This window comes from Phoxinus phoxinus (genome assembly GCF_949152265.1).
Source record: "Phoxinus phoxinus genome assembly, chromosome: 8".
NCBI lineage: Eukaryota > Metazoa > Chordata > Actinopteri > Cypriniformes > Leuciscidae > Phoxinus > Phoxinus phoxinus.
Window position 1 is genome coordinate 30188607 of NC_136883.1, and position 20978 is coordinate 30209584.

Here is a 20978-nt window from a genome sequence, read left to right on the forward strand (position 1 = left end):
CTGAAGGCTCTACAGAAGTCTGGGATAAGAGCGTGTGTGCGGATGCGAGTGATTGGGGAGCACTCCAGCGCAACCCCCGTCAGCCTGATTAAAGAGCCCCTCTCAGACCCCATTACTGCAGAGCCAGACACACTCACAGCCCTGTCTACTGGCCTACTTCTGCAGCTGCTGGAGCAGAAACAATGAACAACACACAGCACTCCATATGCAAAAACATGCTTAATCACCTAGCCAAAGCATCATGCAAAATGGCCCAGAAAACTACAAATAAGGTCATCTTTACAATTGAATTATTCACATTTAGAATGACCCCTCCTCTACATGCATTTAAACATATCCCCTTCACTTGCTTTGCTTCTTAAATTGTACAACACTGTAACCTTGACAAAGGACCGAAATATCCCGAGTATTACTCACCATGAGTGAGCCTGATGGGTAATTTTTTAACACAGCGTCTATTTTTTGTCTATTTTATTCAGGGGAAACCTTAAAGATCTGCCCGAATAGAGGAGAGGCATTTCAAATGAACATTAGCTACTTATCAATATTAAATGTGTAAAAGTAATTCTAGCCATTTTGCTAAGATCCATCATTTTGCTCACATGTCCTCAATTCACCGTCTAGAAAACCCAATGTTGGAAAACTCAAACAAAAAATTCAGAGGTAGAAAGAGATCCTGATTAGCTACACAAAATTGTTGGTCGCTCTGTCTCGTTTGGCTGGTTACAGAGCCCATACATCCCATTTATATTGTGTGAGATAAATATGATTTTTTTTTTTTACTAAATTAAATTGCTTTTATATTGTAAAGAAAATGATTCTAATGCAATGTATTATTTTAATGCAACAGTCGTCAAGAGAAACTCCCTAGAAATATACAACACAATTACATTTTTATCACAAAACTATATCCATATTAAAAAATTTAGGACAGTCAATAGGATAAAATGACCGTGATTAATGTCATAATCTCCCACCAGTCTTTAAAAAGTCTTTAAACACTCACCAGTGAGGGAGGACTGGCGGAAGAGTCGAGGTGCTGCGGATGGGCTTTCTAGGCAGTGTCCGCTCCTGTAAGGGCTTCTTTTGGGCCGCGTGACGGGCTGGGCGGCATCCCGCTGGGGGGAAGAGAGCCCCTCGGTGTCTACACAGGAATCACCATCCATCAGAGAGGAGCAATCAGGGTCACCTGACCCCAGTGAAGACACACTGACCCGGTCAGAGTTTAAATCCTGGTGAGGGTGAGAAAAATGAGTAATGAGTAAATAGAGTTTTTTTATTTATTATTTTTGTAAGAAATCTCTTCTGCTCACCAAGGTTGCATTTATTTGATTGAAAAAGAGTAAAACAGTAATATTGTGAAATATTATTACAATTTAAAATAACTACTTTCTAGTTTAATATAGTTTAAAATTGTGTTTTTTCCTGTGATGCAAGGCTGAATTAACAGGATCATTACTCCAGTCTTTAGTGTCACATGATCCTTCAGAAATCATTCTAATGTGATGATTTGGTGCTCAAAAAATATTTCTTATTATAACTGCTGCTTAATATTATCATTTAAAAATATAAATGTTCAGCATTTATTCAAAATAAAAATCTTTTGTTACAATTTAATTCTTTACCGTCACTTTTAATCTATCTAATGCATCCTTGATGTATAAAAGTATTTCTTTCCAGGGGAAAAAGGGAGCGGTGAAGAGAGCCGGCAAAGACAAGGCCTTCATTTCCAGAAGTTCATAAATGGTTAATGTCATGAATACCTGTGCAATGGACGTCTGGGAGGAAAGCCGGGAATACAGTCGGCTGGCTTTCTCAGCGACGCCCTTCCCAGCAGAGAGGAAGCTGCTCTTGAACACGTCCAGGGTCGGGGTGAGCAGAGAGTCCATGGAGAAAGAGGAGGGAGTAGGTGAGGAAGGGGAGGCCAGGGAGGTTGGCCGCTGCTCCCTGACCCTGCGCACTCGTCCCTGAGGAAGGGAAGGCGACGAGAAGAGTCGTGTTCGTGGCTGAGGTTGGAGCTGGGAGGAGCAGGGAGAGCTGTGTGGGGACGGGGTCTGGTGCCCCTTGAGGTCCACACTGAGAGACCGCTGGCTTAACGGGCTACTCATGTTGTTCATGTAGTGGTGAATCTCTTCAGCCAGGTTTTGGCGGGCGGAGGGGGTGTCCGCATTATCACTGTGGACGTGAGTCTCAGCCACCATGAGGGACAGAGGATCAAACCCTGCTTCAATACCCGTCCTCTTAACCACTCGACCAAGAGCACCGCTGCAGCTCACACTCCTCTCCACGCCGATGTGCTCCCTCTCCATGGCAACTCGCTTTTCCATGGCAACCATGCAGCAAGCAGTCCTCTCCACGGCAACTTTAGGTGGGCTCACAACGCCCCCCACTGCTTCCGTTTCTATCAGTGCTTCAACAGATTCAGTACAGAGTCCTTCTACCATCTTATTCGGGGTTAGATCCAGTGTGCTGGGCCTTACGGGCTTTTCTCCAAAAATATCCAGGGAGTTTGGCCTTTTTGTCTTTGGGAGGGCTTCAGAAAGGAAATGACTAGTTTCACCATTGGTTGCAGATGGATGGGTTCTAACCAGAAGGGATGAATCCTCTATCTTTGAGAGTACAGTCTGAGACACTGAACATTGAAATGAGAGGAAAAAAACAGCCACTAGTTAAAAAGAAGCAAATAAACAAGTAGTTGAATAACTTGCAGTGCCACACATTACCACTAGGTGGAAGCAAAGAGGTGCAACTCGCATGTTTAAAGTCAAATTATAACTGCCTTCTTAATGTTGCAGAGCCATAGGCGCTCATCCCAAAACACGAAACATTCTCCATTAATTTTATCCACTCAAAATCAGATTGAGATTCAGGAACTTCTCTGATTGGTGGATCTCACATCGGGTCCCGGCGAGTCATAAATACACACAATTCTACCATTATATTTAGCAATACAACATAACAACCTGACACAAAAGCTTGTGCTTTAATTTTTTTTTTTGCACAATGATAAACTGCATTTTACATAATTAACTCGCGACTGTTTTCTCGAGAAAACACTCATGGAAATAATGTGTGTTTTAGTTTGGTTGGTAATATAGGCGGAGGGTGAACCAACTCCTGGGTGAGGCCATGCAATTCCACTTTAAAAACAAATAAATTGAATAGTTTCACATTAGTTGTATTGAAATGACCAGTAACAATATTTATAACAGTATATTAATCTAATTTATAAATATACTATCGTTCATTGTTAATTCATGCATGTTCATCAATTGTTAACTTAAATGCTAAAGTTTGGGGTTGGTAAGTTTTTTATTTTTTTAAGAAATCTTTTATGCTCACCAAGGCTGCATTTATTTAATTGAAAATACAGATAAAACAGTAACATTGTGAAAAATTATTGCTAATTAAAATAACTGCTTTCTATTTGAATGCGTTTTAAAATGTAATTTAATCCTGTGATGGCAAAGCCGAGCTATTACTCCAGTCCTCAGTGTCACCCATACCCTTTGTATGTTTAGGGACACAAGAATTCTCCATTACTCACTTGAGCAAGAGTTTCTGTCCTTCTTCTCTTTCATGTCTGGAGATGAGTTCTGCTCCTCACCTCCTCCTAACCTCACCTCCTCTTTAGACAGAGAGTCATAGCCCTGATCAGACTGACCACCTGGAATCAAAACAATACACAGAAACAAACACTAAGACCGCTGGTTCTCAACTGATTTTTCTTCAGGATCTAAAGTTGACACTGATGGACAAAAAACACATTTAGCATAATCTGGGTCTTAATTTCAGCATTAAGCAGTGTTTTTCCTTCTATCAGCCACTCTTTTGGAACAGACAATTACCGGTAAGTGCAATTCAGAACAAAACACTCCTGAACAAAAAAAATTGGCCAAAACATAATAGCCTGCACAAAAAAAAAAAAAAAAAAAACGTTTCATGTTGGTGAGATTTTTTGCAGGGCTAATATGATGGATTCTTTTTGATGGCTGACAAACCTGTATTGGATATTGTAGTTTTACTTTACAGATTTTGTGTGACTTGATGCGACTGGATAGAGACTCTTATGAGAAAGGCTTCAAACAAAGTTATTTTAGAACAGAACATCATGACCTATGATAACATAACTTCAAAAAGGAGCCCTAATTTACTCTCACATTTTCTGTAATCGGGCAGAAACACACTCACAGGGTGACTGCTTTTGAGCTACACTGAGAAAGCAGATGGGGCATAAAGTTCACATAGTACTGCCTCCAGAGGTGAGCTAAAATAACACCATTAGTCATTCCTTCTTTCCTTTCTCGCCTGCTCAGTCAGACTCCTGCTACACTGTTGTCTGCGATTGCTCGCTAACTGCGAGTCTCTTCTGTTCAACCTCTCAGATCTCCTCCGTGGGCATCACCGCCTATAGCTTTGGAATACTTCAAAAAGCTGTTCGAACATATAGAGGGGCTTTCTTCTCTGTCTTTTACCATATTCTCAGATATGGGTGTCAGGCACCTACAGTGGTCCTGCTTATTTCTTTTCATTTCATGACTTTGTTGAATACAACGGAAGATATTTAGAAAAATGTCTCTGTATACTGTATATTTTTGTTCATATAATGAAAGTTAATGGGGTCTAATGTTGTGACCTATATTAACTTTCATTCTACAGACAAAAATTATTTCAAATATCACTTTTTGTGTTCCACAGGAAGGTTTTGAGTGACATGAGGGTAAGTAGATGATGGGTAAACCCATCTCAGTTTAATGATACTGTGAAAATGTTGCCCATTAATGTTCAAAAGTTTGGGACAGTCAGCTTTTAAAAAAACAAAACAATTATACAGCAAGGATCCATTAAATTTATCAAAAGTAATAAAGATATTTATAACGTTATAAAATAATTCTAATTTAAATAAATAATGTTCTTTTTGAATTTCCAATCAAAGAATCCTGAAAGATGTATAATAGTTTCCACAACAACATTAAGCAGCACAACAGTTTTCATTGATAATAATAAATGTTTCTTGTCCACCAAATCAGCACATTAGAATGATTTCTGAAGGATCATGTGACACTAAAGACTGGAGTAATGATGCTGAAAATTTAGCTTTGCCATCACAGAAATAAATTACATTTTTAAATATATTAAAATAGAAAACATTTATTTTAAATTGTAATTATATTTCATAATATTGATGTTTGTACTGTATTTTTGATCATTGCAAAGACTTCTTACAAAAATCTTACTGACCCCAAACTTTTGAACAGTGGTGTATTTCCTAACGAAATCATTCATTTTATCAATTTTTTTTGTTTTTGTTTTGGAAGTTGCATTCAAAATTCATTTGGATCATCTGAAGGGGGCATGTGAATGGGTGTTATGCTTTTGTTCACTGAACCAAATGTGTTATACTAATGTGTGCTTGAAAAAAGAGAAAAGACTGAAAGCGAGAAAAAAACAACAACGAGGGAGAGATGTCTTTTCACTCCCACAGTGAAAAATAATGACTCTCCTAGAGACTTCTGATGAGTTTGAAAGAGAGAGAGGCACGTCCTGTTGTGCTGAGAGCGCAGAGGAGGACTGATGATGGAAAGTGAACACAGACAGACTGAAAGCAGCCCGGGTACCTGTGCTGGATCTGTCATCACTGGAATCCATTTTAGTGAAGTCTGCATCAATGGAAGCTCGCTCCGCAGAATCGTTAGAGCTGTCCAGACTGCCATGGCTGACACTGTCGAGATCACTGGCATCTGCTCAGAAGAAAAGTATGAAAGACAGTTAGCTGGAGAACTAACAAGTAACATGTTTCAAAACACTACAGTTTTCTGCCCAGAGATTGCATCATATTTCAAAGTGGCAACAGACTGAAAAGAGCAATCTAAGTACACAATCAAAGTGACTTTTCTGATCCAAAATAAAAGAATCAGCCACCCACATGGTAAGAAGATGTTGAGGGCTTTCAAAGCACATACAGATGAAACTCGAAAAATTAGAATATCATGCAAAAGTTCATTTATTTCAGTAATTCAACTTAAAAGGTGAAACTAATATATTATATAGACTCATTACATGCAAAATGAGATATTTCAAGCCTTTATTTGTTATAATTTTTATGAATATGGCTTACAGCTTATAAAAACCCCAAATTCAAAATTAGAATATTGTGAAAAGGTTTTTATAAGCTGTCAGCCATAATCATCAAAAATATAACAAATAAAGGCTTTAAATATCTCACCTTGCATGTAATGAGTCTATATAATATATTAGTTTCACATTTTAAGTTGACTTACTGAAATAAACGAACTTTTGCACGATATTCTAATTTTTCAAGTTTCACCTGTAAAATATAAAGTAATAATAATCCCCCCAAAAGCTTGTGGAAAATGGGCATCCGACCCATTTAATATAGACGACTGGACAAATGCATTGAAGAGTAAATGGCTCCAACAGCTTACAATCAGCCAATCGGGACTTTAGTCCTATGTGTGCGAGATGAATTCGATCTGCACGACAAGGCTGCAGTTTGTTGGGGGTGGTGCGTTGAGGCAGCTTGTTTTAATTACTAAAGCCCTCTTGTGCACTTCTCAAATATGCTGCTTACAGGGGGCTGTGTGAGAAAGGAGATCACATCAAGTGCAGACTGTGAACTGTGGTGGTTGAGGAGGCGGCTATCGACTCTCATCTTAATTGGACCCATTAAAGCCTCTCTGGTTCAGCAGGCATGCTGTAACAGGCCCGAGTGAGGAGGGGTGAGATAGCTGGGAGATGGTACCTCCCTCAGGCACAAAACTCAAGTAATCCTGCCTCTGAGTAAAGTGATGGGAAGTTTTTCTGACAGTGCGAAATGATATTGAGTCCATGCTCCCTTTTGACTAGGCTAACGTCTCAAATAAACAAATCTGATGATATAACTTTTTAACAGAAATGTCCTGGTGTGGAAATAGTCAGAATGATTATTACTTTGTAGAAGTAATGAATGTAGCAAATAATGACCTGGCTCAAACTCTACGGCCTTTGCCCAATAATTAATTATGTTCCAAAATCTAGTGAGCTGTCTGCATTGTGAACTTCCAAACCAAAATGGAATCTCAAAATCAGCCAATTTCGGAAGGGATCTTCAAAGGCAAATTCTAAGCATAATTTCTTCTCACATGAAGAACGTTGAGACTCAGACAATTGATTTTAAAAGAGTTTGACGATAGCATGTTCTTAGGCTAACACAAATTGAGTAAAATAGTCATATTATATATACATATATAAAAACAGCCACAATTTAAGTTTTTACAGTACATTATGTTTTTTTAATGTATGTCAATGTTTTGATACATTATGTTTTTTGTTGTTGTTTTTTTACAATTTGTCATTCTTAGAAGGCAGCATAATCATGTGTCATTTTTCTGGATTGGATCTGACTTTGTTTTTGCAGGCTATTTAAAGACTGTGTCCACTTCTGTGAAATGTGTGAAATGGAGTTGGGGGTTTTACCAGAGAGATGGGTGTCTTTCTGGTGGGTGGTCTGCCTCCTCCATACTTGTTTGAACAGCACCACACCCCGAACCACATTTCTCAACTTTCCCCACAGGAAGTATCCCCCTCTGGTTGAGGAAGGCCATGTGCTCTCCAAAACGGCCTGGGGAGAGAAGAACACCACAGTAAGACACACACACACACAGATTAACTAAATAATTCTACAGTGCAACGCCTCTTATTATCATAAGTAGATTGTGTTCTCTCTCAAGGACTAGCTGGAATTACTTTGATAGAATTGGAACAACACTCAGCTGCCCAGACTTACGTATCTGTGTGTCCTCTTAGTATTTTGGGACAACTTGTAAAGCCCACAGGGAAATTGTTGCTAGTCTACACTTTTGTGTAATGAATGATAACAGGCATGAGAAATGAGAAACAGTGTTACATGCCAGATCTGCTGCCAGCTCGAGGCCCTCAAGCTACAGCATATAACACACCTATATAGTTTTTTTTTTTTTGCAGATTTCTGACATTTCAAAAGTACATTTAAATGTACAACGTACATTCTGACATTTATAATGTACAAATGTTGTTGTTGCATTAGATAACAAAATATCAAACCAAGTGGCATTTGCACAAAAATCATGCCAGGGCAGTGGTTAGGACCCAAAAATGGGTTGCAGATCTGTCCTGATTCTGTCTGTTCTAGTTGTGGCTACTAGAAAAAGTGCAAAATAAATAAATTGCAACTAACCATATAATTGTGCACAAGTTGGATAACAAAATAAATGTTCATCAACTTTTAAAATTAGGTCAAAATAATTGTGTGTTGTTGATGTCTTTTTGTTGTTTTTCCTCTCAAACCCCATGATATTTTGGCAAAAATGAATCACTTGTTGGTAAAGGCTAGTCAAATTAGGCACATGCAACTTGGACAGGTTGTGTGACATTTCTTCAACCTCAAAAACCAGAAAACCCCCGGAAAAAAAGAAAGTACTACCCAAAGTACATTAAAAACTGGTTTACTTAAAAGGATAAACACGTCATTTTGATATTGATCTAATTAAAATGTATAAATAAATAAAAAGTGACTGCATGTATTTGAACAGGAAATAGCATCAAAATCTTGTATCATGTGGCGAAACACAAAACCAAAAGTAATTATGCCTTGAATAGATCTTTTATGTATATATATTTATGATTATTTAGATTGCAATGTGTCTCCATGTAGCACAAAAGAAAACTGCGCTCACCCTGTTGTAGTATCCATATGTTATGGCATTAGGCTGCACTCCGGCTTTCTTCATCTCAAAAAGAACCCGGACAGCCAGAACAGGCTGTCCATACTGCCCACACAGCTGCATCAGGACCCGGTAACACACCTCCATTGGAGCAGAAGCAAACCATTACTTCCAAAACCACACTACAGGCGGAAATTTACACTGTCTAGGTTCAGTACAAACTGTACTCACAAATGAACAAAACCAATCAATAAAGACTGTTAGGCGACTTTACCTCATCAGGGGGCTGCAACTTTTTGTCCTGCATATTTCTCAGCACGTCGTAGGCAGTATGCAGCACACGCACCTTAGAGTGACAGGCACTGACATACGCGGGCAAGCAGATGAACCACAGACCGTGACAATGCCTGAGAAGACACTTGGACCACATCTGCGGGATGGAGGAGTACGTCTTAGCCATCCTCTGGGCTGATTTGATCTCCTACAGAGGGAGGATCACAGAGAGGACGGGCATTAGAGAGCATTAGAGAGGAGGGGGAAAGACTTGACAAGTGGGATCATGGGGTGGGATCTGGATGAGATTAGTGTTTGAAATACCAACCTGTTGGGAGCGCCTGAAAATGGCAGCTGGGCTGATGGGACTGATGTGTCTCACGGCTGATGTTGCTTTGGGGACTCTGGGACCATCCTGAAGCTCACAGAGTTGGGTGTTCAGTACAGGGAACCCACTGTAGCTGTAAGACATCAACAGTATGAACACTGTTCTCCCTTACTTCAACTTGATTGTTATTGATTGATATGTTTAGTTTATTTATTTATTAAAACCACAATGCAACTTCAGCTTTAGAGAAGACAAATAGCAGATTTCAGAAGTGAAAATAATATATATAATTAAGCATAAATGTGTCTAACAAATAAACAGAGAAGAATAGTACACAATTGAATCATTTTTGAATAATGTAATGTAATATAATATTCTTTGGCTATTTTAAAGGCGAAAACTATACCAGATTTCTTAAAATGAAAAACAGAATATATTTAGTTTTGTCCTAAATTCAATTTTTTAATTCTATTTTAATTCTATTTTTAATAGAAATTAAATTCACAGAATGTATAAGAAAACAATAGGAAATCTGTTAGTAAAATCAAATGACAAATTATTTAAAAACAAAAAACATTATGGCAAAATATTTCATGATTTTTAAACTATGAACAGCATGCCACGTAAAGACAAAATACAAAATAACAAAAAATACGCTAATATTCAATATATGGGACAATCTTCAATGTCAACACACCCCAACAAAATAATGTAACAAAATAATACCAAATCCCGAAATAACAGATCCACTTAATATAATATAATCACATGCTCTCAGAGGAGTGTGTATTATTGCTTTAGCGAGAGTTTTTGTAGAAAGGATCCTTAGAGAGGCGTATTCTACACGCTGCATCCTGGGAGAGGCTTTAAAGGGGATTACGCTAGTGTTACAATGCCATCTGTGGTGTGGGGAACTGTTTATAAGCACAGTATAACCGTGTGGATGGGAGTTTGTGAGCCAGAATGCCAGAAGTGTCTGTTGTACCTATGAACCACATGTGGCTCCTCTCCTTCTGGAAGTGCCGGCAGCTCTGGGGGGGTGATGTAGACCGTGTGCTCGCTGCGGTGGGATTTGTCAAGTTCAATAAGCCTTGTGTCCTCTGGCTTATCGCTGTCCACCTAGAGTAAAAACACACTTCATTAGACATGGACGGTTTTCCATTCCCACAAAAACACACAGTATGAGCAATGATGACACATGATGGAGAAAATATCATGTTTTAGTAAAGAGGTACATGTTTGTTAATAGTGGTCAACATCCGTCCTTTGGATGAGACGTAAAACCGAGGTCCTAACTCTCTGTGGTACTTAAAAATCCCATGGCACTTCTCGTAAAGAGTAGGGGTATAACCCCGGTGTCCTGGTCACATTCCACCTACTGGCCCTTACCAATCATGGCCTCCTAATAATCCCCATCCATTGAATTGACTCTATCACTCACTCTCCTCTCCATCTATGTAAGCCGTTGTACTGTGGCTGCCGTCGCATCATCCAAGTGGATGCTGCACACAGTGGTGGTTGAGGAGAGATCCCCTGATATGATTGTAAAGCGCTTTGGGTGTACAGTAGTACATATGAAAGCGCTATATAAATGCCTCATTCTATTCTATTCACTGAATAAAAGGTGGTAAAATAAGAAGTAGAAAGAGGAAACGGAGAGAATATATATGGCAACTGCAAGGTTTAAAAAAAGGCATGGCTTTTATCACATGCTTACTTACTCCATATTACTATATTTTTAAACTGACTCATAACATGTCAATCCAGAGCTATATTTTTGGTCAGAATTGAGAACTGAATCTGGAACATGACACACATACTGCCATACAACCATGCCAAGGGATTTTCCACTGTCTGGACATGGCTGCAGTTAGCCAAGAGGCTTTAAGCGCAGATCATCTGACCTCAGATCAGACGGAGCACAAGTTTTAGTGTAAATGAGCCTGATAATCTCCCACGTTGCTGTGTCCGACTGATCATTCTCACATCTGCACCAAGAAGCTTTGATCCTCCTAGACTCCATCCAATCCTCCCCGTCTGCCACAGATGCACTAGAAGTGCACTGACCTGGACTTAATGCCTAATGTTGTTTTGCTTGAGGCGCGTGAAACCGTTCCAGTGCAATTTACAGGCTAGCCAGGGCTCGGAGGAGCCACAGTGCATTTAGCCTTCAGACAAATTCTGTCTACAAGACCTGTAAATGGACTATAATGCATCATAAAGCCCCTGCCACTGTATTACATTGGAAATGAGGAACGCTATCAAATAAAACATGACTTTATATCTATTGATAGAGGGGAAATCAGTTTAAGCCTCTGTAAAGCATCCTCAGAGTCAGCAAAAGGGTTTTGGATCATATGTTACAAAGTTATTAGACAGACAATAAGAGCAACAGGACAGAATCGAGCTCTTCCTGGGCTTGCCAAATGTGTTTCCCTGAGAAGGTTTTAGATCAATACAACGGCATCGATGACTGTGGCTACAATTAAAGTGCTATGTAATGCACCAGGATGCCCAAAGCCACTTTCCGTGAATACGGTACAAAATAAAGTCTGAAACCCTGTTAATCCCCATTTTTAACAAAGTAGTAAGTTCAAGCAGGCCTTTTAAAAAATTATGAAAAACTGTACCTCAGAGTCAGGAGGTATATGTAAATGCTATTTTAACCGTTTTAATAAGAGCCTGACGTGTCATTTTCATATAATCAAGTAAATAAATATATATAAGATGGAATACATATTTATATATATATAAAAAAAAATATGTTAATGACTGCTTGATATGTAAACAATATAAACAATCTTTAGGACAAAGATCGGATCCTGCTTTTTAAGTGGCTAACCAAGTTTTAACAAAAAATGGAAGTTGATTAAAGTTGTTTTATTGTGGGAGAGGAAAGAGAGCACAGAGTGCATCGGCATGAATCTTGCAGTGTAGGTGATTGGGTGCCAGGGACAACAGTGAAATGTACAGTTTAAAAATAGTTTTAATAATAATTAAAATCCACAGCAGAACACTATGATTGTTCAATTAAAATCAAGTATTCCAGAGAGCCGTGCAATTATACACTGTGCTGCAGAATACATTTAAACAATTCAACGCCCTTCAAGCCTCCTGAGTTTTAAAAACACTTCCACACATGCATCATGGCGGTCAGCCAATCAAAGTGCAGATTACATTGAAGTCTCAAAGGAAAAACAGCACCAAAAATGTCATTCAGATGGCCAAAAACGGTGAAAAATGATTATGTATTACTACATCATGATGAACTTTAAGATGAGTTCTGGATCACTGAGGTGTCACACTATAACCAAGTTGCTTTCCGGCTACAGCGGTACATGGTTTGTCCTTTACTGCCCTAGTTCCTTTAAAATGTCCTCTGTGAACATAACCCACAAACCCACGCCAGTTTAAATCAACTCAAGCTGTCATTTTCATTGCCACCACAGTGCTAAAGAACTGTCCTCCAAGGTTCTCTCGAAAGGGAAGGACAGGCCAGAGCAGGATAAGTGTGACTTTCACTGATAGCAGCATAATTGGAAGTGTAAGGCAGAGAGCTGCACATTCATCTCTACAAACACACTAAAGCCTTGTAAAGAGGACAGGTGAGAGATGACTCCTGTGCCTATAAACCAGAATAAATTGTGGGCTCTTGTCGAGAGAGATATAAATGTACTACAAAGGTACAAAACAGTCATCCGAGAATATATTTGTCAGCACTTTAAAAATGAGGCAATTTAAAGCGGTTCATTGAAGATAACTTCAGATCCATGTGCAGTCTGAATCCTTCCGAAAAAGGGGACAACAGTTGCGAACATAAGGAGATGCAAAATGGTGTATGGCACAGACAAATTAATTATGCATGCAGGATCTCAGTGGTTCTGCAGAGACTGATCTAAACAGGAATGTTTTTAAATAATGAAGGCAGACAGCACACATCTTAGTTCTGCTATACACATATTCCCCCCATCAGAAGTAAAAAGACACTAAATTCAGCAACTCACCTTCCCTCCTTTCTCTGTGCCGAACAACTTTCCAAGCAAGCAAGTAAACAGTTTAAAGAGAAAAGAGAAAAGAAAGTAGTGAGAAATTTAAAAATAATAGGGCAGGATGAAAAGCCAGAAAGGAGAAAAGAACAAACAAGAGAACAATACTCAATAACCTGACATAGTAAGCCCAAGGGATCATAACACCACAATAATAATGACAACATTTCCCCTTACTGTTCTCACAAATCAAGAACCCTTGAACTTTTTGCATTTTCACATGCTCTTTGCCAAGAGCCTGGAGTGTAGTTTAAAATGGTAACTTTTTGTGAGCCTTGTAAAAGCAGACACATTTTTTTTTGTTTCAACTTAAAAAAGTAAGTGTTTGTGCTGCCTTGAAAAATGAAGTTGAACTAAGTGAAAACTCTGATATTTCAGTTGACTAAACCTAAATATAAGGTAGCACGAACACTTTTTAAAATTGAAACAATATTTTTTTAAAAAAATTTAAGTGCAGTTTATGTTGAAACTAGTGGGGCCTCTAATCTGGATAAAGGCACGAGATGCATTTCTTAGTGGGTATATAGACCCAAGGGTTCATACCTTGTCAACGCAGTCATCAAAGAAAGCAAGGCTTGCATCCTTATCGCTGACAAAAGAGCACTCTTCGATGAAACGAATGAACATCTGAGTCTTGGTCATGAGGGAGTAAAACTTTTGATGTGATCGATCACGACTTTTCAAAAAGCCTGAAAAAAAAAGCCACATTCAAAGTCAAGGACAACAAGCAACAAGTCTAAAATGTGCCATTACAATGAGAAAAGGTGACCGCATACATTATTTGATCCCTATAATTCACTGCCACAGTTGTCAGTTGCGATTAAACATTTAATCAGTCAAATTTAGGAGGCCGTGTCGCAAATTACGCGTTAGTCGCTAGAATGTCGTCATTGAGAAAGCCTGGGCAGAAAAGACAGAGTGAAAGACGCAACAGACTCTAGCTCATTGATTACATAAGAGGCTGCAGATGTGTTCTCAGAGATTCTATTAATCACTGCAGTTTGTTGGACCTGTCAGGCATGTCTAATTTCCAATAGGGCTTTATCAGAATCGCCACAATCATTTCAAGCCTGATTTAAGCCAGACTCTACAGGCACAGGGCCAGATTCGAGTATTCTGAGCAGCTGCTAAGCTTCAGCATTCCACTAATGTACCACAGTGTACTCGCTGCATGTGGTCAAAACAAAACACTGAGGATTTGAAATGCATTGTTTTTCCGTTTCGACACCGATGACGCAACTCTATAACAGCTGTCCTTGACGTTCACAAACAACTATCAACATAAACAACAGTCCTTATACAATGTGACAGGAAAAAGCATCATGTCCATATTGGCTGCTCACCTTGCAAATCAAAGAGTGAACTGGCGTCAGTTGCTTTCTCAGACGGAGCTTGCGTGATGGGCAACAGGTACGAGCGGTAGCCCTTCAAGATGGCAGCCATGAAGCGCAGAAAAGCCTCCTGGATCTCCAGCTCCAAGGTTTCCAGACTCTTCCCACCACTGCCAGGTTCCCGCTCGGTCATGAAGGCCTCCATCTGTCCTTCCTCACGGCTCAGCTGATAACCTGTGGAAAATTGATGCTTAAGTCACACTACCATTCAAAAAGATAGAAATAATACTTTTATTGCATTAAATTGATCAAAAGTGACCGCAAAGACATTTATAATATTACAAAATATTTATATTTCAAATAAATGCTGTTCTCTTGAACTTTCTATTCATTAAAAAAAACTGAAAAAATGTTTCACAGTTTACACAAAAATATTAAGCAGCACGATTTTCAACATTGATCATTTGTTGATTGAGCACCAAATCAGCACATTCAAATAATTTCTGTGACAGACTGGAGTAATGATGCTGAAATAGCTGAATTTTAAATTGTTTTAAAATATATTAAATAGAAAACAGATATTTTAAAATGTAACAAAATTTCGCAATTTAACTGTATTTTTGATCAAATAAACTCAGCCTTGTTGAGCATAAAAGACTTAAAACTTTATCTTACCGACCCCAAACTTTTGATCGGTAGTTTATACAAGTCAACTTTAAAACACAAAGAGAAATGTACTGATATACATTTAATTTACAATGTCTTTTAAACATTGCATATCTCAATAATGAAGATATAGTAAGATGTATTCGAGATATGGGCATACTATACAAGCTCCTCTCACATCACTTCAAAAAGGTCAGCAAAAAGATCATAGACTCGGTCTGTTATTAAACACCCATATCAATGGACACATAATGTTCTCCTTAAGACATATAGGATCACAGTCACTTAGCACAGAATGATACATAATCTTTATCAGTTTCTCTCTAAATAATCTCAGTGTTTTTCCTAGTTCTACAAGATAGTAAATTCTGTACAGGACATTTTGGAGAACCAAAAATACACTGAATAATTGGGTTTAAAGATTGGTTCAAAGACTAAAGCATCAATCAGCTCTCAGCTACCAGATAATATCCCAGCACTTGAAAAAAGCCAACTGCCCCCATCTCTAAATCTCATCACATCTCAAGGATGACTGCATTTTGCTCTGACTCTGTCAAGCATTCGTAAAACATTGTTAGGTAATATAAATGATACTGTCAGAGCCCAAAAAGGACAGTAGAAGGCCACTTAGAATGGCATTTTCCGTGCAGTCAAGTGAACTAATATTGCCTTGAAAGGGACAGAAAATAAGTGAACTCATTTCTCTGTTGACACCACAGTGACCCGCCCTCACTAACCCTCATCCAGTTGCTGGTGGAGATTGCTGAGGGTGTTGATCAGATGTTTACAGGCTTTTCTTGGCAGGATCTTCCAGGTCAGGGATCTGCGCTCTTCTTTTCTGAAATAGGCCACACGTGTTTATCATTTAAGAGGGTAAAAAGCAAAGGGAAAAAGAAGTCCAAGCATGTTAACAACAGAACTGTGGGCTGCTTAATGTCTTAATGTAGCTTTTACAACGTTTGCAAACCTTTAGCTGCACACTGACAGACAAACAACATAGGAACATGTGTTCAACACATGGTAAGGTCCTATCTTTACTACATTCCTCACTGCTCATATATCTCTATCCTGATCTTTTAACCATCTGCATAATGATAAAGAACATTATTATAATATTTATTTGGGGAATTTATGTGGTAAAAGAAAGTCAAAGGTCAAAGGTTAGGAGAGGCTCTCACGGGAATTCAGAACTATGTCGCGGTCAAAGGATCACTCACTGAGTTATAGTGTTGGTGTCCAGATCCACACAGCTTATGTCCGTCGGTGGCTCAAAGAGGTCAAAGTACCGCGAATCCACCCCTACGATGAAAGGACATGGAGCACTGAGCACATCTGCCAGGGCCAGCGGGCAGAGAGGAATGTATGGGCATGGCCAGTGGAAGGGAAAAATCATCTGTCGGACAGGTAAACAAGTTATGACAAGACAAAACCGTGCAGGATTGGTAAAGGCATGAGTGAAAATCAATAGTCTTCCACTCACCGATACCAGGGCCTCGGTGACGCTGGTAAGAACGGCCGGACGTAATGAGTGCACCAGGATCTTGTGTTCAGTCACAGCTAACACAAGCAGAGTCACTGCATTCTTCGGGCCGAGGTTCAACAGCAGTGTAGAGAGCCTTCCGCCACTGTGGGCAAAGAAAACAGACATGTAAACAACACATTAAAAAAAACAAAAAAAACAAACACTTAAGCTGCTTCCTAATCTATTTCTGGCATTGTATGAATGTTGTTGGATCTTTGATTAATTCGCTTTGTTTCTCTTTTGTAAGTTGCTTTGGATAAAAGCATTTGCAAAAATGCATAAACCTAAATGTAAACCAAACCAAAATGTTATATTGTTTCAACAAACCATGGAAAAATGTAACATCCTTAAAAACTGATAAAGAACTTGAGCCGATTGACCAAATTTAGATCCTGCCACAGTGATTTAGATAAACACTTTTTAATCTACATGAATCCTTCTTTACCTTTCAAAATAAATTGTTCGAAATGATCAAAGATACATTTTTTGGAAGCATCTAATTTTACGCAGGTAATCTGTTTAAATGAGTAGAATGTTTCTGCAATGTGTAATATGATCATCTGCAATGAGATTAGGAAATGACTTGATACACGCAATTGCAAAATATTGCATTAGGAGTCTCCACTCACATTAAACATGCTATAAAGTTTCCACACTTAACCAGGTCCTGCTGAAGTATCATTTCCACACTTCATGCTTTGCTCAGCATTCATCAGACATGTTCAATGGATCTTGTGTCTGACTTACCTCAGAGGGAGAGGGGAGGAAACAGGCTGGCTCAGCATCAGGCTATCATGTGGAGACAGCTGTGAAAAACAAGCACACAAACAAGTGAGATGAGGGCCAGGGTTGGCAGCTATTTGACCACATAATGTCATTTGTTTTGACACATTCAAGAAGGACAGTGTTCAAACAAAGGCACGATATGCACAAAACTCACCTGCACCAGGATACGTGGCCTTTGAGAGGAAGGAAAAGGAACCTTGTGCATGAAATGGGAAATATGCCTGAGAGAAAAATCAGGAGATATAAAACAAATTACTATTTAGTGGCCGCAAAATATCGTTTTGGATATTTAAATTTCAGCTCTAGCCCAGCAACCTCCTACCCTGGAAATCAAGAGCTCTCGCGAGAGCACAAATTAAATTTGCTCAGCGAGTTACTCTGGCATTGAGTAATGATACTCATTAACTATGCCCTTGTATCCGGGCTGCACCAATCACATCGGGTTATCTGATATAGGCGGTCCAGAGGCGAGCTAAACAGATGATGACAGCGCTGTGACGTCGAAGTCATTAGTAAACATTGCAAGATGGCTATGGATGAATACCAGTTGTTTGAAACGGCTTTGGCCGCTACAATGAACGAGTTAGACTTGGCTTTTTATCAAAAAGAGGAACATAAGACGGTGCTCAAATCGTTCCTTTGCAAGAAGGAAGTTTTTTGCTGTTTTGCAGACCGTATACGGCAAGAGTCTAAGCGTATGGGGCTTATTGTTGTGATTGTCCGTAGTGTTATCCAATTGCGTGCAGTGAGGTTTTCAAATGCATGCTTGGTGCCGCCCCTCAAATTGGGCGATTTTCATTACTCGATGCTAGATCCAAAGTCTTTCAGATTTGGGACTGGATTTCCAAGCAAGCAACCTCCTAAATTGTCCTCAGAACTCACTTCTCAATGGGCAGAGTGTGTGGACCTGAGATGGAGTATCTATAGAGGAAGGTCAGGAAGTTACGGAAAGCATCAAAAAAGGGCCAGTGAGAGAGAAGGCAGATGCTTTTGTTGGTGTGGACGGTCATGGATCCATCGGGCCTGAGTCCGTTAGCCTGCAGGCCCAGCTGAGATCGCTGCTTCTCAGTCAAACGCTCTTCTGGGTAGGGCTCATAGAACTGTATGGCGGCACCATAAACCTGAGAGCACAAGACATACACCTTCATGAGACATGAACACCTTCTAGGAATTGGGTTGGTTTTCATTTCATAGAACAAAAAAAAGCTGTCTTGATTCTAAAGAGCACACTGGGGACGATTTTAGGCTACTTGAAAGGAATCACCATCAATATCTGCTTTGCTCAGATCTACCCAGTGAAAAAGTGATACAGAAGATTTATTTTTGCAATCTTTTAGTTCAGAAATATCTCAGCTTAGCAATGTTTCTTTGAAGCCGCTCACCTAAATGAATAAATTATACAATACTGCAGCACAAATAGCCTTGAGACTTGTTCGGCAGTGAGGAGAGTGAGCCGAGTGTACTGATGTGTTTGACATAATTGAGCTGACCCAAACAGCACTTTAGCGATGCATTATTAAACAGGCCAATTACACATGTTCATCTTATTTTCAATTCTTTTCTGAGGCCCATTATTCACTGGCGCTTTTGATATTCCGCCTGTGCCGGTTTCTAGCTGCTTTAAATTCTTTGCACATTGCTAAACCAGACAAGACAATTCACCTTCTACTGTGTCTGATTTTCCCAAAGAATGATGGTGCTGCACTGAGAAGAAAACCTGCAGAAAATCTGAATGTTTGTGTGTATTTGTGCGTGCTCATGCGTGGATTTTTGTGTCTGTACCTTTTCTCCAGAGGCGCCCGTGAGAACGAATGTTGAAAAGACAGGAAGAGAATATTTGGTATGAGATGGCCAGCACTCAATGGACACTCCCATCGGTAGGCAAAATAGGGGCACGGATTCAGGCAAAGGAAAGGAATCATAGTCCTCCTCTGGGTATCTAGACAAAAGACCTGTACATACCATACAAACCCTCAATTAGGTTGTAGAGCTCTGGTACAGACAACAATTATTACTGATCACTGAATCGTTTGCCCTGTAATTAATTACTTGACCCAGACTTCCATATGACAAGCTAAACACAGGCAGCAGTTAAAGCCTAGATCTGTATACTGTGAATACTAAGCCTAACAATGACATCATGTTGTTCTTGCTACTTGGGAGTATCAGGTTTCACTCATCCGCAATCGTATCCCTCTGTTCTGATGGTCTTCACTATAAACGCATCCTGTCCCTCCTGCTGCTCATTGCAAAACGCACAACAAAACACAAAACTGTGAAAAACAACTCAAGACTGAGATACAGTACCTGCTGTGAATGCAAGTGTGTTGGTTTTGGCCAAAGATTTTTTGTAGCACATGTACACAGAGGACCCCCACTGTAGAAACAGGAAAAATAGAAATTAAATTGATTTAAAATTTTATACAGGTATATAAACGGCTGCTTCTTGTGGTGTGATGTTTCTCATCATTGAGCTAACTACCCAACTAAACATTTTTTAACAGGGATGCACCAAGGTTAAAATACTGACATGCCAATAATAATAGTTATGTTATGGCAATGTTATGTCCTATATTGCCCTATATTAAAATTCTAGGGTCAAACTTAAATACAAAACTAAAATGAATTGTTTTAATTAATTGAAATTAATTGTGTTATAAAGTGAATTTAGGCATCACAACATTATGGAATATGAATAATTTTAGATTTGTTCAAGTTTGTTAATTACTAAATTGAAATTATAACATACTAAGTAATAAGTATGAGATGAAAAGTAGAAATTACTTAAATCGAAATTAAAAGATTAAAAAGTCAAAATTATGACTTTTTATTTTTAGTCACAATATAGATTTTTTTATCTCAAAGTATGTCATCATTTCAACTATTTTTATGTAATTATGATTTACTAGAGCATGATTTTATGGAAATGGGCTATATATATACATATACATATATATATATATATATATATATATATATATATATATATATATATATGGTGATGGTTTCCACCATCTAATGGTTTCCACCACCGACTTTTCAGTGGTGTCGGGTGACTGTTGCACTGAGCCCTCACCATACTGCTGTTGAGGTTCTTGTCCACCTTGCAGAAAGCATGTGGTGGTGTCTCTCCCTTGCCAGGAATAATGACACAGATGTCTGTGACAGCCAGTGTGGAGTGAGAGTGATTTTCAGAGGCACGCCGATATGTGATGTAGATCCTTTGAGAAGAGGAGCTACTGATATTGGCGGGGCGGCCAGAGGGAGTGGTCTGTATTATTTGACAGTCCGGCTTCAATTTCTCCTTCCACTCATAAAGGATGC

The 20978-nt window shown here is 39.0% G+C and overlaps 1 protein-coding gene across 3 annotated transcripts in view; it reads right to left on the reverse strand.

The window, feature by feature from the left end:
• dennd4a (DENN/MADD domain containing 4A) overlaps nt 1–20978 on the reverse strand; it is a 31508-nt gene that overhangs the window by 4747 nt on the left and 5783 nt on the right. Inside the window, exons 3-23 of one of the 3 annotated variants that reach the window (XM_079621099.1) lie at nt 20731–20977; nt 19962–20031; nt 19437–19606; nt 18537–18775; nt 17809–17875; nt 17616–17674; nt 16827–16971; nt 16564–16739; nt 16084–16184; nt 14693–14914; nt 13893–14038; nt 13308–13334; nt 10289–10422; nt 9304–9436; nt 8977–9183; nt 8715–8843; nt 7477–7621; nt 5619–5741; nt 3548–3667; nt 1764–2632; nt 1007–1232 (exon numbers count right to left, since the gene is read on the reverse strand). In XM_079621099.1, coding sequence (XP_079477225.1) covers nt 1007–1232; nt 1764–2632; nt 3548–3667; nt 5619–5741; nt 7477–7621; nt 8715–8843; nt 8977–9183; nt 9304–9436; nt 10289–10422; nt 13308–13334; nt 13893–14038; nt 14693–14914; nt 16084–16184; nt 16564–16739; nt 16827–16971; nt 17616–17674; nt 17809–17875; nt 18537–18775; nt 19437–19606; nt 19962–20031; nt 20731–20977 — 3755 coding nt within the window. The remainder of the gene's footprint in view (nt 1–1006; nt 1233–1763; nt 2633–3547; nt 3668–5618; nt 5742–7476; nt 7622–8714; nt 8844–8976; nt 9184–9303; nt 9437–10288; nt 10423–13307; nt 13335–13892; nt 14039–14692; nt 14915–16083; nt 16185–16563; nt 16740–16826; nt 16972–17615; nt 17675–17808; nt 17876–18536; nt 18776–19436; nt 19607–19961; nt 20032–20730; nt 20978) is intronic. The other 2 variants (XM_079621100.1, XM_079621101.1) reach the window with 2 other exon arrangements.